Raw genomic sequence first — 18,113 nt, 5'->3', positions numbered from 1 at the left:
ATGGATGAGTCTGTAGTATCCGCACTACGCACATTGGAAAACACAGGCATAAAGCAGTATCAGGAGTATGTCAAGAGTGTACTTGAAGATCGCAGCTGCTCTATACATGACCCAATCATTCGCAATAATTGATGACCTGGAGTTATAAGCAATGTATTCAAGCCAAAAGCTTCCCCCCCCCCCCCCCCTAACATTGAGGGCGCCCTTCACATGAAATCACTGAATGTCCCTTTAAATTTACTGGTGATATTGTAATATCAAAATACACATTCAGTGTCCTAAAAATTTATATTTTGATACCAATTTTTGCTATCCATGACTTGTATAACCCGGGAAATGTGTTTTTAATTACTGGATGGCGGCCATTTTGGATTTTTTGGTTTTACACGAATACGCGTAAAAATTCGCGAGGGCTCGTCGGCTAATATTGATTAATAGGTCATTAGGAGTGTTCATGCCAAATTTGGTTATTTTGTCCACCGTGTAACGGTAATTTTGCTAAGCCACCCTACTATCAGGTTGGAGTTCCCCAAAGCAGTGTTCTGGGCCCTGTGCTTTTTCTGGTCTTCATCAACAATCTCTCTGACTCTCTGTGAGGACGGGACACGACTCAAAGCCTTTAAAACCTACTCAATATGAAGAGACACACACACACACACACTCACACTGTTTTATGGGGTAGATGAACGCCACTACATGGTGCTCAAATCTCGAGGAGTATGCTCTTTCACAACCGCAAGGCGGAATACGAGACGACATACATATTTATTTATTACATACCCAAATGTGATGCATTTCAAACAGCATCACTAACGGACTACGTTTATTTTTCTTACCTCCAACTCCAATCAGGGCTCTTCCCTCCATTTTCTCCTCTTCTTTCTCCTCCACGACGCCAACTTTGTTTTTATCTCGCGGCATCCTTTCCTTCCCCTTTTTAAATCTCATTTTCCTCCACCTCCCCTATGTATATATATATATACGTGCATAATAACATACCCAGCACATACATTATACATACCGATACGTACTTTGACGTGTGACATATATGCGTACGGAATAAATGGATAACCTCAAGCAGCTAAAAATGCTGACCAAACCGTGTCAACCAATCAGCGACGGCCACACACCCGCTAACGAGGAAAAGTCAATTTGATGGGGGGCGCGTGAACTGGGAGGGCGGGATGACAGAGAGAGAAAAGGGGGGCACAAGGATCACGTTTAGGGATCAGGGGGCACTGTGAGGGGAGGATGATAGAGAGAGAAAAGGGGGGCACAAGATCACGTTTAGGGATCAGGGGGGACTGGGAGGGTGGGATGACAGAGAGAGAAAAGGGGGGCACAAGGATCACGTTTAGGGATCAGGGGGCACTGTGAGGGGAGGATGATAGAGAGAGAAAAGGGGGGCACAAGATCACGTTTAGGGATCAGGGGGGACTGTGAGGGGAGGATGATAGAGAGAGAAAAGGGGGGTACAAGGATCACGTTTAGGGATCAGGGGGCACTGTGAGGGGAGGATGATAGAGAGAGACAAGGGGGGCACAAGATCACGTTTAGGGATCAGGGGGGACTGGGAGGGCGGGATGATAGTGAGAGAAAAAGGGGGGCACAAGGATCACGTTTAGGGATCAGGGGGAACTGTGAGGGCAGGATGATAGTGAGAGAAAAAGGGGGGGCACAAGGATCACGTTTAGGGATCGGGGGCACTGTGAGGGGAGGATGATAGAGAGAGAAAAGGGGGGCACAAGGATCACGTTTAGGGATCAGGGGGCACTGTGAGGGGAGGATGATAGAGAGAGAAAAGGGGGGCACAAGGATCACGTTTAGGGATCAGGGGGGACTGGGAGGGCGGGATGATAGAGAGAGAAAAGGGGGGCACAAGGATCACGTTTAGGGATCAGGGGGCACAATGATAGAGTGGGACAAAAAGGGGGGCGCAAGGATCACGTTTAGGGAGCAGGGGGAACTGTGAGGGCAGGATGATCGAGTGAGAGAAAAAGGGGGGCACAAGGATCGAGTTTCCGGATTGGGGACGCTGTGAGGGCAGGATGATAGAGCGAGAGAAAAAGGGGGGCACAAGCATCACGTTTAGGGATCAGAGGGAACTGTGAGGGCAGGATGATAGAGTGAGAGAAAAAGGGGGGCACAAGGAATTGGGGGCTCGTCCAATTGGCTCGGGGGCTCGAAATTGGGATCCTCGTCCGGGATAGAATTCCCTAACAAAGGGGGGCTCGATCCTTGAAGGATCGAGTTTCCGGATTGGGGGCGCTGTGAGACAGTTATAGACAAAGGGGGGGGCACAAGGATCGAGTTTCCGGATCGGGGGGCGCTGTGAGGGCGGGGTGAGACCGAGATAAAAGGGGGGCACAGGATCGAGTTTCCGGATCGGTGGGCGCTGTGAGGGCGGGGTGAGACCGAGATAAAAGGGGGGCACAGGATCGAGTTTCCGGATCGGGGGGCGCTGTGAGGGCGGGGTGAGACCGAGATAAAAGGGGGGCACATGATCGAGTTTCCGGATCGGGGGGCGCTGTGAGGGTGGGGTGAGACAGTTAGAGATCAAGTGGACACGAGGAGCGAGTGTAGGGAGCAAGGTGGGCGCTGTGAGGGCGGGGTGAGACCGAGATAAAAGGGGGGCACATGATCGAGTTTCCGGATCGGGGGCGCTGTGAGGGTGGGGTGAGACCGAGATAAAAGGGGGGCACAGGATCGAGTTTCCGGATCGGTGGGCGCTGTGAGGGCGGGGTGAGACAGTTAGAGATCAAGTGGACACGAGGATCGAGTGTAGGGAGCAAGGTGGGGGGAAAGCGGGGTTTGGCGGAAAGATGGCCACCGCTATCAACCCTTTCCTCAGCGATTCTGATGGTGATGATAGCACGTCGGGGAGCCAACCACGGCCACCACAAGAAGCACACCTTCCGGAACAACCGCAACAACATCCGCAGCTGTTCCCCCAAGCCGGTAGCGACCATTGCGGGACAGACAGGCCAATGGGCATGGACGCCATTGCGTCGTATCTGCTGGAGGAGCAGTTGCTGCTCACGGCGTTGGAGCTTCACACCGAACTCATGGAAGCCGGCCGGGATCTTCCTCGACTGCGGGACTTCTTCTCCAATCCGGCGAACTTCGAGAGACCAGCTGGAACCAAGGACACTGGCATATCGGCGCCGAGTCCGCTGAGTGAGTGTGTGTGTGTGTGTGTGTGTGTGTGTGTGTGTGTGTGTGTGTGTGTGTGTGTGTGTGTGTGTGTGTGTGTGTGTGTGTGTGTGTGTGTGTGTGTGTATATATATATATGTCTGTGTGTGTGTGTATATGTCTGTGTGTGTGTGTATATGTCTGTGTGTGTGTGTATATATGTCTGTGTGTGTGTGTATATATGTCTGTGTGTGTGTGTATATATGTCTGTCTGTGTGTGTGTGTGTGTGTGTGTGTGTGTGTGTGTGTGTGTGTGTGTGTGTGTGTGTGTGTGTGTGTGTGTGTGTGTGTGTGTGTGTGTGCGCGCATGTATGTATGTGTCTATATATGTGTATGTGTGTATGTGTCTCTATGTCTATATATGTGTGTATGTGTGTATGTATGTGTGTGCCTGTGTATGTATATGCATGTGAATGTGCGTTAGTCAAAAATGATTAATTGTAAACTCCCTTGTGTCCGATGCCGTGTATCACTCACCATCCTTATCTGTTTCTTTTTCTATTTTTATTCATGAAAACAAATGTTTTCTTTCATGCAACCGGTGTGGATGTCATGAATGACTATTAAACATGTGTGGTAAATGTGCATCATTGACACATCGACCTTTTAACCTTTATTAATATGGTTCATTGATACGTCGACCTTTTAACCTTTATTAATATGGTTCAATGATACATCAACCTTTTAACCTTTATTAATATGGTTCATTGATACATCGACCTTTTAACCTTTATTAATATATGGTTCATTGATACATCGACCTTTTAACCTTTATTAATATATGGTTCATTGATACATCGACCTTTTAACCTTCATTAATATATGGTTCATTGATACATCGACCTTTTAACCTTTATTAATATATGGTTCATTGATACATCGACCTTTTAACCTTCATTAATATATGGTTCATTGATACATCGACCTTTTAACCTTTATTAATATATGGTTCATTGATACATCGACCTTTTAACCTTTATTAACATGGTTCATTGATACATCGACCTTTTAACCTTTATTAATATATGGTTCATTGATACATCGACCTTTTAACCTTTATTAATATATGGTTCATTGATACATCGACCTTTTAACCTTTATTAATATGGTTCATTGATACGTCGACCTTTTAACCTTTATTAATATGGTTCATTGATACATCGACCTTTTAACCTTTATTAATATATGGTTCATTGATACATCGACCTTTTAACCTTTATTAATATATGGTTCATTGATACATCGACCTTTTAACCTTTATTAATATATGGTTCATTGATACATTGACCTTTTAACCTTTATTAATATATGGTTCATTGATACATCGACCTTTTAACCTTTATTAATATATGGTTCATTGATACATCGACCTTTTAACCTTTATTAATATATGGTTCATTGATACATCGACCTTTTAACCTTTATTAATATATGGTTCATTGATACATCAACCTTTTGACCTTTATTAATATATGGTTCATTGATACATCGACCTTTTAACCTTTATTAATATATCGTTCATTGATACATCGACCTTTTAACCTTTATTAATATATGGTTCATTGATACATCGACCTTTTAACCTTCATTAATATATGGTTCATTGATACATCGACCTTTTAACCTTCATTAATATATGGTTCATTGATACATCGACCTTTTAACCTTTATTAATATATCGTTCATTGATACATCGACCTTTTAACCTTTATTAATATGGTTCATTGATACATCGACCTTTTAACCTTTATTAATATGGTTCATTGATACATCGACCTTTTAACCTTTATTAATATGGTTCAATGATACATCGACCTTTTAACCTTTATTAACATTGTTCATTGATACATCGACCTTTTAACCTTTATTAATATATGGTTCATTGATACATCGACCTTTTAACCTTTATTAATATATGGTTCATTGATACATCGACCTTTTAACCTTTATTAATATATGGTTCATTGATACATTGACCTTTTAACCTTTATTAATATATGGTTCATTGATACATCAACCTTTTAACCTTTATTAATATGGTTCATTAATATGTCGACCTTTTAACCTTTAATATGGTTCATTGATACATCGACCTTTTAACCTTTATTAATATGGTTCAATGATACATCGACCTTTTAACCTTTATTAATATGGTTCATTGAGACATCGACCTTTTAACCTTTATTAATGTGGTTCATTGATACGTTGACCTTTTAACCTTTATTAATATGGTTCAATGATACATCGACCTTTTAACCTTTATTAATATGGTTCATTGCTACATCGACCTTTTGACCTTTATTAATATATGGTTCATTGATACATCGACCTTTTAACCTTTATTAATATATGGTTCATTGATACATCGACCTTTTAACCTTTATTAATATATGGTTCATTGATACATCGACCTTTTAACCTTTATTGATATGGTTCATTGATACATCGACCTTTTAACCTTTATTGATATGGTTCATTGATACATCGACCTTTTAACCTTTATTGATATGGTTCATTGATACATCGACCTTTTAACCTTTAATATGGTTCATTGATACATCGACCTTTTAACCTTTATTGAAATATGGTTCATTGATACATCGACCTTTTAACCTTTATTAATATGGTTCATTGATACATCGACCTTTTAACCTTTATTAATATGGTTCATTGATACGTCGACCTTTTATCCTTTATTAATATGGTTCATTGATACGTCGACCTTTTAACCTTTATTAATATGGTTCATTGATAAATCGACCATTTAACCTTTATTAATATGGTTCATTGATACATCGACCTTTTAACCTTTATTAATATGGGTCATTGATACATCGACCTTTTAACCTTTATTAATATATGGTTCATTGATACATCGACCTTTTAACCTTTATTAATATAGTTCATTGTTATGTCGACCTTTTAACCTTTATTAATATGGTTCATTGATACATCGACCTTTTAACCTTTATTAATATGGTTCATTGATACGTCGACCTTTTAACCTTTATTAATATGGTTCAATGATACATCGACCTTTTAACCTTTATTAATATGGTTCATTGCTACATCGACCTTTTGACCTTTATTAATATATGGTTCATTGATACATCGACCTTTTAACCTTTATTAATATATGGTTCATTGATACATCGACCTTTTAACCTTTATTAATATATGGTTCATTGATACATCGACCTTTTAACCCTTATTAATATATGGTTCATTGATACATCGACCTTTTAACCTTTATTAATATGGTTCATTAATACGTCGACCTTTTAACCTTTATTGATATGGTTCATTGATACATCGACCTTTTAACCTTTATTGATATGGTTCATTGATACATCGACCTTTTAACCTTTATTGATATGGTTCATTGATACATCGACCTTTTAACCTTTATTGATATGGTTCATTGATACATCGACCTTTTAACCTTTATTAATATGGTTCATTGATACATCGACCTTTTAACCTTTATTGAAATATGGTTCATTGATACATCGACCTTTTAACCTTTATTAATATGGTTCATTGATACATCGACCTTTTAACCTTTATTAATATGGTTCATTGATACGTCGACCTTTTATCCTTTATTAATATGGTTCATTGATACGTCGACCTTTTAACCTTTATTAATATGGTTCATTGATAAATCGACCTTTTAACCTTTATTAATATGGTTCATTGATACGTCGACCTTTTAACCATTATTAATATGGTTCATTGATACGTTGACCATTTAACCTTTATTAATATGGTTCATTGATACATCGACCTTTTAACCTTTATTAATATGGGTCATTGATACATCGACCTTTTAACCTTTATTAATATATGGTTCATTGATACATCGACCTTTTAACCTTTATTAATATAGTTCATTGTTATGTCGACCTTTTAACCTTTATTAATATGGTTCATTGATACATCGACCTTTTAACCTTTATTAATACTAGGGCATGCCCGTACTATATCTATATCTAAAATTATATCCCCCCCCTCTATTTACATGAAATGGTTTGGTCCAAAGCGAACGGCTTGCGAGTGGTGACAATCCCCCCCCTCTATTTACATGCAATGGTTTGGTCCAAAGCGAACGGCTTCCGGAGTTTGGTAAAGAATAAAAGAAATCGCCATCGCGTGCACAAACGCGCAGGAAAGCGAATGAATCGCAAATTCGTTTTTATTAGTTGTAAAACATAGTTTAACGCCAACATAGTTCGCAAACGTGAAATAAATGAATACGCTCTCAAATGTGCCATCCGAGGCAGAGTGTGTCCGCCACGTTCGGCACACGCGATCGTTTGCTGCTCTCTGATTGGTTGAATCGTTTTTTGGACATAGCTCGGTAAGTAATTGTCCGATTAATATGAAACCTTGAAAAGGCACATCCTCGGGTCCCCAGCAATATACCTGGCAAGTTAAAAGTATATCGGACCCGTGGTTGTCGAGAAACAGCGGTCACAGACAAACAAACGTACAGACAGAGATTACTGGAATTATAGATAGATGGTTCATTGATACATCGACCTTTTAACCTTTATTAATATGGTTCATTGATACGTCAACCTTTTAACCTTTATTGTCCCCCGTTGCACTGCGGAGCGAAAGGGGGACTATGGTTTTTCCTCTCCGTCAGTGTGTGAGTCGGTCCGTCCGTCCGTCCGTGCGTGCGTGCGTACGTACGTGCGTGCGTGCGTAAGCGAAGGACCGAATTCTAATTTGGTGTGTGGGTGCAACCCACGTCAAAATCCAAGATGGCCGCCGCCATGTATGTCTGACGCAATGTATGTCTGATCCTTGTGAGTGGAATATCTTGAAAAATAAGTGAAGTACCAACGTTAAATCTGGTGTGTGGGTGTATTTGGACAAAGGAAGAACGCTATTGAAAATTGGGTCGCCACGTCAAAATCCAAGATGGCCGCCACCATATATATGTCTGAACATTGTGAGCGAAATATCTTGAAAAATAAGCGAAGTACCAACTTCTAATCTGGTGTGTGGGTGTATCTAGGCATAAGGACGAACGCTATTGAAAATTGGGTCGCCACGTCAAAATCCAAGATGGCCGCCTTGCGTCTCCACTTTGTCAACTCGCATCACTTCACCGACGGGGGACCTAGGCGTAACGCTTGTTAATATGGTTCATTGATACGTCGACCTTTTAGCCTTTATTAATATGGTTGAATCACAGCCATGATTTTGTGATTTCTTTCCCAGATCGAGTGGGTAGCGTGAGTACGTTGGACTCCCTGGATTTTACCCGATACTCGGATGATGGTACCCGGGAGATGGAGGAGAGAGTTGCAGGTGAGAACTTGCACACGACATTCATTTCTCACGATTCTGTATCCTTATCAGTTGTGTACATGATATTTCAATTAGCTTTATGTACATGACATATCAATTAGCTGTGTGTACATGATTTATGAATTAGCTGTGTGTGCATGATGTATGAATTAGCTGTTTGTGTACATGATATATCAATTAGCTGTGTGTACATGATTTATGAATTAGCTGTGTGTGCATGATATATGAATTAGCTGTGTGTACATGACGTATCAATTCGCTGTGTGTACATGATATATGAATTAGCTGTTTGTGTGCATGATATATGAATTAGCTGTTTGTGTACATGATATATGAATTAGCTGTGTGTACATGATGTATGAATTAGCTGTGTGTGCATGATATATGAATTAGCTGTGTGTACATGACGTATCAATTCGCTGTGTGTACATGATATATGAATTAGCTGTTTGTGTGCATGATATATGAATTAGCTGTTTGTGTACATGATATATCAATTAGCTGTGTGTACATGATATATGAATTAGCTGTGTGTGCATGATATATGAATTAGCTGTGTGTACATGACGTATCAATTCGCTGTGTGTACATGATATATGAATTAGCTGTTTGTGTGCATGATATATGAATTAGCTGTTTGTGTACATGATATATGAATTAGCTGTTTGTGTACATGATATATGAATTAGCTGTTTGTGTACATGATATGTGAATTGGCTGTTTGTGTACATGATATATGAATTAGCTGTTTGTGTACATGATATATGAATTAGCTGTTTGTGTGCATGATATATGAATTAGCTGCTTGTGCACATGATATATGAATTAGCTGTTTGTGTACATGATATATGAATTAGCTGTTTGTGTACATGATATGTGTATTGACTGTTTGTGTACATGATATATGAATTAGCTGTTTGTGTACATGATATATGAATTAGCTGTTTGTGTACATGATATATGAATTAGCTGTTTGTGTACATGATATATGAATTAGCTGTTTGTGTGCATGATATATGAATTAGCTGTTTGTGTACATGATATATGAATTAGCTGTTTGTGTACATGATATATGAATGGGTTGTTTGTGTACATGATATATGAATTGGCTGTTTGTGTACTGTACATGATATATGAATTAGCTGTTTGTGTACATGATATATGAATTGGCTGTTTGTGTACATGATATATGAATTAGTTGTTTGTGTACATGATATATGAATGGGTTGTTTGTGTACATGATGTATGAATTGGCTGTTTGTGTACATGATATATGAATTAGCTGTTTGTGTACATGATATATGAATTAGCTGTTTGTGTACATGATATATGAATTAGCTGTTTGTGTACATGATGTATGAATTGGCTGTTTGTGTACATGATACATGAATTGGCTGTTTGTGTACATGATATATGAATTAGCTGTTTGTGTACATGATATATGAATTAGTTGTTTGTGTACATGATATACAAATTAGTTGTTTGTGTACATGATATGTGAATTGGCTGTTTGTGTACATGATGTATGAATTAGCTGTTTGTGTACATGATATATGAATTAGTTGTTTGTGTACATGATATATGAATTAGCTGTTTGTGTACATGATATATGAATTAGCTGTTTGTGTACATGATATGTGAATTAGCTGTTTGTGTCCATGATATATGAATTAGTTGTTTGTGTACATGATATATGAATTAGCTGTTTGTGTGCATGATATATGAATTAGCTGTTTGTGTACATGATATATGAATTAGCTGTTTGTGTGCATGATATATGAATTAGCTGTTTGTGTACATGATATATGAATTAGCTGTTTGTGTACATGATATGTGTATTGACTGTTTGTGTACATGATATATGAATTAGCTGTTTGTGTACATGATATATGAATTAGCTGTTTGTGTACATGATATATGAATTAGCTGTTTGTGTACATGATATATGAATTAGCTGTTTGTGTACATGATATATGAATTAGCTGTTTGTGTACATGATGTATGAATTGGCTGTTTGTGTACATGATACATGAATTGGCTGTTTGTGTACATGATATATGAATTAGCTGTTTGTGTACATGATATATGAATTAGTTGTTTGTGTACATGATATATGAATTGGCTGTTTGTGTACATGATATATGAATGGGTTGTTTGTGTACATGGTATATGAATTGGCTGTTTGTGTACATGATGTATGAATTGGCTGTTTGTATTGGCAACATACAAAAAAAAAAAAAAAATTGGCTGTTTGTGTACATGATATATGAATTAGCTGTTTGTGTACATGATATATGAATTAGCTGTTTGTGTTCATGAAATATGAATTAGCTGTTTGTGTGCATGATATATGAATTAGTTGTTTGTGTACATGATATATGAATTAGCTGTTTGTGTGCATGATATATGAATTAGCTGTTTGTGTACATGATATATGAATTAGCTGTTTGTGTGCATGATATATGAATTAGCTGTTTGTGTGCATGATATATGAATTAGCTGTTTGTGTGCATGATATATGAATTAGTTGTTTGTGTACATGATATATGAATTAGCTGTTTGTGTGCATAATATATATGAATGAGCTGTTTGTGTGCATGATATATGAATTAGCTGTTTGTGTGCATGATATATGAATTAGCTGTTTGTCTACATGATGTATGAATTAGCTGTTTGTCTACATGATGTATGAATTAGCTGTTTGTGTACATGATGTATGAATTAGCTGTTTGTCTACATGATGTATGAATGAGCTGTTTGTGTGCATGATATATGAATTAGCTGTTTGTGTGCATGATATATGAATTAGCTGTTTGTCTACATGATGTATGAATTAGCTGTTTGTGTACATGATATATGAATTAGCTGTTTGTCTACATGATGTATGAATTAGCTGTTTGTGTACATGATGTATGAATTAGCTGTTTGTGTGCATGATATATGAATTAGCTGTTTGTGTGCATGATATATGAATTAGCTGTTTGTGTACATGATGTATGAATTAGCTGTTTGTGTGCATGATATATGAATTAGCTGTTTGTGTGCATGATATATGAATTAGATGTTTGTGTACATGATATATGAATTAGCTGTTTGTGTACATGATGTATGAATTAGCTGTTTGTGTGCATGATATATGAATTAGCTGTTTGTGTGCATGATATATGAATTAGCTGTTTGTGTACATGATGTATGAATTAGCTGTTTGTGTGCATGATATATGAATTAGTTTTTTGTGTACATGATATATGAATTAGTTGTTTGTGTACATGATATATGAATTAGCTGTTTGTGTGCATGATATATGACATGATATATGACATGATATATGACAAAGAGAACCATGACAATCACAAGTACATATGGGCAGGGTGCAGCCCCAAGTGGAGATCAGTTTCTGAGGTTTGGGACATGGAATGTGGGGACAATGACAGGGAGATCAGGAGAAGTGGTGGAAGTATTGGTCAGAAGAAGAGTGGACATATGTTGTGTGCAAGAGACGAGATGGAAGGGAAGTGGTGTGAGAATGGTGAAGGGTAGGCAGGGACAGAAATACAAGTTTGTGTGGCAAGGGTGCCCGGAGGGCGTGAATGGTGTTGGTGTCCTGTTTTCTGAGGAGTTTGTAGACAGTGTGGTGAGTGTGACTAGAGTGAGTGATAGGTTGATGATGGTGAAAATGATGATTGGAAAGCTCTTGGTGAACGTCATCTCGGGATATGCTCCGCAGGTTGGTCGAAGCGGTGAAGAGAAGGACAAGTTCTGGTGTGCGATAGAGAAGCTGATGGAAAACATGAAAGATGAGGAAGTTGTTGTGGTGGGAGGAGACCTGAATGGACATGTGGGAAGGAGTATGGATGGTTTTGAGGGAGTTCATGGGGGTTACGGATATGGTGTGAGAAATGGAGAAGGTGAAAGGATTTTGGAGTTTGCTGATGGAGCTGATTTGTTGATTTGTAGTACTCAGTTCCAGAAAGAGGACAATAAGCTTGTTACATACACGTCAGGTGGGTCGACGACAACCGTTGACTACCTGATGGTGCGTCGGCGAGATAGGGGGCACCTCTGGGACACAAAGGTGATCCCGGGGGAGGAGGCTGTTTCACAGCACCACTTGGTTGTCTGCGACATAAGGGTGAAAGGTGCGAGGAGAGCTCGGCGGGTGAAGTACCAACCGAGAATGAAGGTGTGGAGGTTGAAAGAGGTGACAGTAAGGGAGGCATTAAAAGAGAGGCTGAGTAGGGTAGAGGATGATGTGGTTGAGCTTGAAAGTGGTTGGATGTCAATGAAAGCTAGTCTGTTGGGAGCTGTTGGTGAGGTATGTGGATGGACAAAAGGACCACCGAGGCACTCGGAAACATGGTGGTGGGATGTTGAGGTTGGAAAGAGGATTGACGAGAAGAGGAAGAAGTTCAAAGAGTGGCAGAAGGCAAAGGGTACGGGAGCAGAAACAGCAGAGCATGAAAGTTATAAGGCAGCCAGGAAGGCTGCAAAGAAAGAGGTAGCAAAGGCGCAGGAGGCATGTAGGAAAATGTTCGGAGAACGCTTGGATTCGGAAGAGGGTCAGAAAGCAGTATTCAGGATTGCAAAGCAGATAGCGAAAGAGAGGTGTGATGTGATGGGGGTGAGTTGCTTGAAGGATGAAGTGGGACAAATCGTTGTCGACCCAGATGGAATTAAAGGAAGATGGAAAAGATATATGGAAATGCTGTTGAATACAGAGAATGAATGGGATGGCAACATAGAGAGTAACCCAGTTTTAGGACCGGCAGAGAAGATAACTGAGAAGGAAGTTGAGGAAGCGATAAAAGCAATGAAGAGTGGAAAAGCGGGAGGGCCGACGGGAGTTGTGGGAGATATGTTGAAGGCAGCAGGAAGTTGGGGTGTGAAGAGAATGACAGAGATCTGTAATCTGGTGGTGAAAGAAGGCCGCATTCCAGTGGATTGGGAACTGAGTACCCTCGTCCCTCTATACAAGGGGAAAGGTGACCCTCTGGAGTGTGGCTCGTACCGAGCGATAAAGTTATTGGAGCATGGAATGAAGGTATTGGAAAGGGTGTTGGAGAGGAGGATAAGGAAGAAAGTGAAGATCGACGAAATGCAGTTTGGATTTATGCCAGGAAGAGGAACGACAGATGCGCTTTTCATTGTGAGGCAGTTGCAGGAGAAGTACATGGATAAGAGGAAGAAGTTGTTTTTTGGGTTTGTTGATCTGGAGAAAGCATTCGATAGGGTTCCACGCAAAGTATTGACATGGGCATTGAGGAAGTTAGGAGTGGAGGAATGGTTGATCAGAGTAGTGATGGCAATGTACAAAAGAGCACGCACAGCTGTAAGTACGAAGGACGGGAACAGTGGTGAGTTTGAGGTGAAGGTGGGAGTGCATCAGGGGTCGGTACCAAGTCCACTACTATTTGTAGCTGTGATGGAGGTGCTGGCTCAGACCGTAAAGGAGGGTTTACCGTGGGAGTTGTTGTATGCAGATGATCTGGTGTTGATTGCGGAAAGTATGGATGGACTGAAGGAAAAGATGAACAAGTGGAAGGAATGTATGGAGACAAAAGGTCTGAAGGTGAATATCGGAAAGACAAAGGTGATGGCAAGTGGTAAAGCATGTGGTGAGGTGGAAAGAACTGGGAAGTGGCCGTGTGCTGTGTGCAGGAAGGGTGTCGGAGTGAACTCCATTCAATGTACAATGTGTGCTGAGTGGGTTCATCAAAAATGTAGTGGTCTGAGAGGGTCATTAACCAGTGTGGCAGCTACATTCAAATGTAAGGTGTGCACAGAGGGAGCTGCAGATGGAGGAAATGTTGAGTTGGATCTTGGAGACGGCGTGAAGCTGGAAGGTGTGAAAACATTTTGCTACCTCGGAGACATGCTGAATGGAGAAGGTGGATCAGACTCGGCAACGGTTGCTCGAGTGAGATGTGCATGGAAGAAGTTTCGGGAACTGAGTGGCGTGCTGATGAGGAGGAGAGTGTCGCTTAAGCTGAAGGGAAAGGTGTATGCTGCATGTGTGAGAAGTGTTATGATTTATGGGAGCGAGACATGGGTAATGAACGTAGAGCAGCAACGAAGGCTGGAAAGGGTGGAAATGCGAATGGTTCGATGGATGTGCGGAGTATCGTTGAGAGAGAGGAAGACAAATGATGAATTGCGAAAGATGATGGGAATATTGCCTGTGATTGATGCTGTGAAGAGGAACAGGTTGAGATGGTTTGGTCATGTATTGAGGAAGGATGAAAGTGACTGGTTGAGAAGAGTGATGGAAGTTAATGTAGAAGGAAGTAGAGGACGGGGAAGACCGAGAAAGACTTGGCTAAAGATGGTGGAAGAAGAAATGCGGGCAAGGGGGTTAACAAGGAGAGATGCAGAAAATAGGGCAAAATGGAGAAGATTGTCATGGGGACCGCAAGGCTAACCCCCGCTCTAGCAGGGAACATGGCCTTAAAATGCATGTTGTTGTTGTTGTGTTGTTGTTGTACATGATATATGAATTAGCTGTTTGTGTGCATGATATATGAATTAGCTGTTTGTGTGCATGATATATGAATTAGTTTGTGAACATGATATATGAATTAGTTGTTTGTGTACATGATATATGAATTAGCTGTTTGTGTACATGATATATGAATTAGTTGTTTGTGTTCATGATATATGAATTAGCTGTTTGTGTACATGATATATGAATTAGCTGTTTGTGTACATGATATATGAATTAGCTGTTTGTGTGCATGATATATGAATGAGTTGTTTGTGTACATGATATATGAATTAGCTGTTTGTGTGCATGATTTATGAGTTAGCTGTTTGTGTGCATGATATATGAATTAGTTGTTTGTGTGCATGATATATGAATTAGCTGTTTGTGTACATGATATATGAATTAGCTGTTTGTGTGCATGATATATGAATTAGCTGTTTGTGTACATGATATGTGAATTGGCGGATTTGTGAAGAATATAAAGTTGGGTTTTGTTCATGTTTTGTTTATAACAACAAACCTTTTCGAAAATTTCCTGCATGTTACCGGTTCTCATACATGTGGGTGCGATTGTAACTTTTATTTTAAGAATGTTTGGAGCATTTTCGAATCTCTTTCTCCCCACTCCATGAATGGGAAACTTCAAGTTTTGGAGTTTGAACTTCGGAAGGCCCAGGATACCATTCAGGCGCTCCGTGCCAACCTCACTTCCCAAACAACAGGTGCTCTTATGATTTATTTATTTATTTATTTATATGTCATTTGATTCTCTTAATGTATTCTTGATTAATAGCTTATTACAGTGAAGAAATCATTACATCGACTCGTATTAGAGTGAAAAATGACAATATGAAAGTTGATTCTTTTCAAGCGAGTAGAAACCCCAGTCAAAATGAGGTGCACACAAACCTCGACACACCAAAGAGGGTTCCAATACACACACACGTATGCATTATTGTGATGTACAGTATAATGGTGCAAAATGTGATTTCCTCTGGGGAGGATTAGTGGTGAGTGGAGCAATTTATCAACAAAATACACAGTTGACTTCACACACACACATTACCTCAACAGATGCCATCTTCGGAACAACAACAACAACAACAACAACAGCAATAACTACAAAAATGGAGCAAATTGCTCATGCCTTGATTTGAATTACCCACATGAAGGAAACCTCTTGTGTATTTCTCACTATTTGGTGTTGAAAAGCTAAAAGCGAAACTGTGTTCAAAATCCTTCATTTATTCGACAAATTGCTCATCCATGGGACGTCCGTTTCACGTCCATCCGGTGGGACACCTTGATCAATCACCTGCTTGAGAAACACTGGGTGACCGTTTATAGCTGGGTCGGGATTCGAACCCTGGCTGGACGGGAGAGGCGAGGGTACGTCCGTCTCGGCCATGCCCATCGGCCCAACATACCACACACCAGAACTCCAACACGTTATGTTGACGCCATTTTATTTTGCTGAACACACCAGTGAAATACACTAAAGTTGTTGTTCAAACTTTCGGTTTTAGCACGAGTTTTCATTGCTGGATAGAGTGAAAATACGCAAGTGTCTGTCGCCCTTCATTTTGACGGCCTTTTCTGCTACAATCGGTCCCGTGCCCGCACCAAACCCGAGAACCGGTCCCTGAAAATGTGCATACAAAAGTACCAGTTTTTCATCTCGGTTCAACATGAGTGTTCTCGTAACCCTCCACCAATAAAACAAGTTACACGTTAAAATGAACAGTTACAATCACTAAATATCTTCTCGTCTAAAAGTCTCTGTTTGTTTGCACCAGTAAATACATCTGTTCCGTCCGCATGTACATGGTCCAACAGTCCACCAACTGCCTTTTATATCTCCCTCAAGATAATTGTTAAGAAAGTGGAGAGGAGGGTTTGCCAGGTGGTCCTTTCGGAGAGGGACATCAGGTGAGATTTGTCAGGATTGAAAGACATATTTCAAGTATTTGGCCACCTTGTGTTTTTTTTTCAAGGTCTGAAGAGAGGCAAGATGATATTGTCTGCCTGTCTGAAGGATGAGGTATGTCACTGCAGAGGGTGGAGTCATCAGCAAATGGATAAAGGGGTTTTTCCATTGATTCAGGGAGATAATTGATGAAGATGAGGAATCACTGAAATCATTCCCCCTTCCCAATTCGCCCCCCCCCCCCCAAGCCCTGTCCCTCCCACAGATCTCCCGATGTCCCTGTTCTCTGCTGTTGTGCTTATGTGCTTTCCTCTCTCTCCCCATCTTGTCTCCTGCTCCCTTTATTGTGTGTTTTATGTGTCTGTCTTTTATTTTTGTGATTAATGTTAGCTCTTACACGAGCCTCGATCTTGTATAAAATAAAAAAAACCCACTGGGCAGACAACACTGCCTTGTGGTACTCCAGCCTTGACAGGGAGATGAGATACAAGGATTCTGTTGAGTGGTAGACGTTGTCTATGAATAGAGGAAGTCAGTAAGACATGTGTGGAGTTTGCCTTGGTTCCATAGAGAGATTGGAGAGAAGGCATGGTGCCTGACTAACAAAAGCATAAGGTATGTCCAGAGAGACGTCCCTGATCTCATGTCCGACATTGAGGGCCTCCATCCATTGTTCGGTGAGTAGAAGCAGCATGTCCAAGATGGTGACCTGGTCTGAAAACAAATCTGTTATCTGAGATGAGGTTGTTCGAGAAAAGGAATGATTTCATATCAATTGCGATGATGACATGATGATATTTCATGATGATATGATGAGGAAGTTGGAAAGAGGATTGACGAGAAGAGGAAGAAGTTAAAGGAGTGGCAGAAGGCGAAGGGTACGGGAGCAGAAAAAGCAGAGCATGAAAGTTATAAGGCACCCAAGAAGGCTGTAAAGAAATAGGTAGCAAAGGCGCAGGAGGCATGTATGAAAATGTTCGGAGAACGCTTGGATTCGGAAGAGGGTCAGAGAGCGGTACATTCAGGATTGCAAAGCAGATAGCGAAAGAGAGGTGTGATGTGATGGGGGTGAGTTGCTTGAAGGATGAAGTGGGACAAATCGTTGTGGACCCAGATGGAATTAAAGGAAGATGGAAAAGATATATGGAAATGCTGTTGAATACAGAGAATGAATGGGATGGCAACATAGAG

The 18,113-nt window shown here is 40.3% G+C and overlaps 1 protein-coding gene across 1 annotated transcript in view; it reads left to right on the top strand.

Annotated features, from left to right (window-relative positions):
- Positions 1-2,547: 2,547 nt before the first annotated feature.
- RELCH (RAB11 binding and LisH domain, coiled-coil and HEAT repeat containing) overlaps positions 2,548-18,113 on the top strand; it is a gene marked incomplete in the record, with an annotated part of 173,775 nt that continues 158,209 nt past the window's right edge. The window contains 3 exon segments of the mRNA XM_068108847.2: positions 2,548-3,177; positions 8,425-8,514; positions 15,643-15,717. Of these exon segments, the coding sequence (XP_067964948.2) occupies positions 2,823-3,177; positions 8,425-8,514; positions 15,643-15,717 (520 nt within the window).

This window comes from Myxine glutinosa, chromosome 2 (assembly GCF_964187855.1).
Source record: "Myxine glutinosa chromosome 2, kmMyxGlut1.1, whole genome shotgun sequence".
Taxonomy (NCBI): Eukaryota; Metazoa; Chordata; class Myxini; order Myxiniformes; family Myxinidae; genus Myxine; species Myxine glutinosa.
Note: the sequence above shows the minus strand (reverse complement) of the source record. Positions and strands in the feature narration are given on the sequence as shown.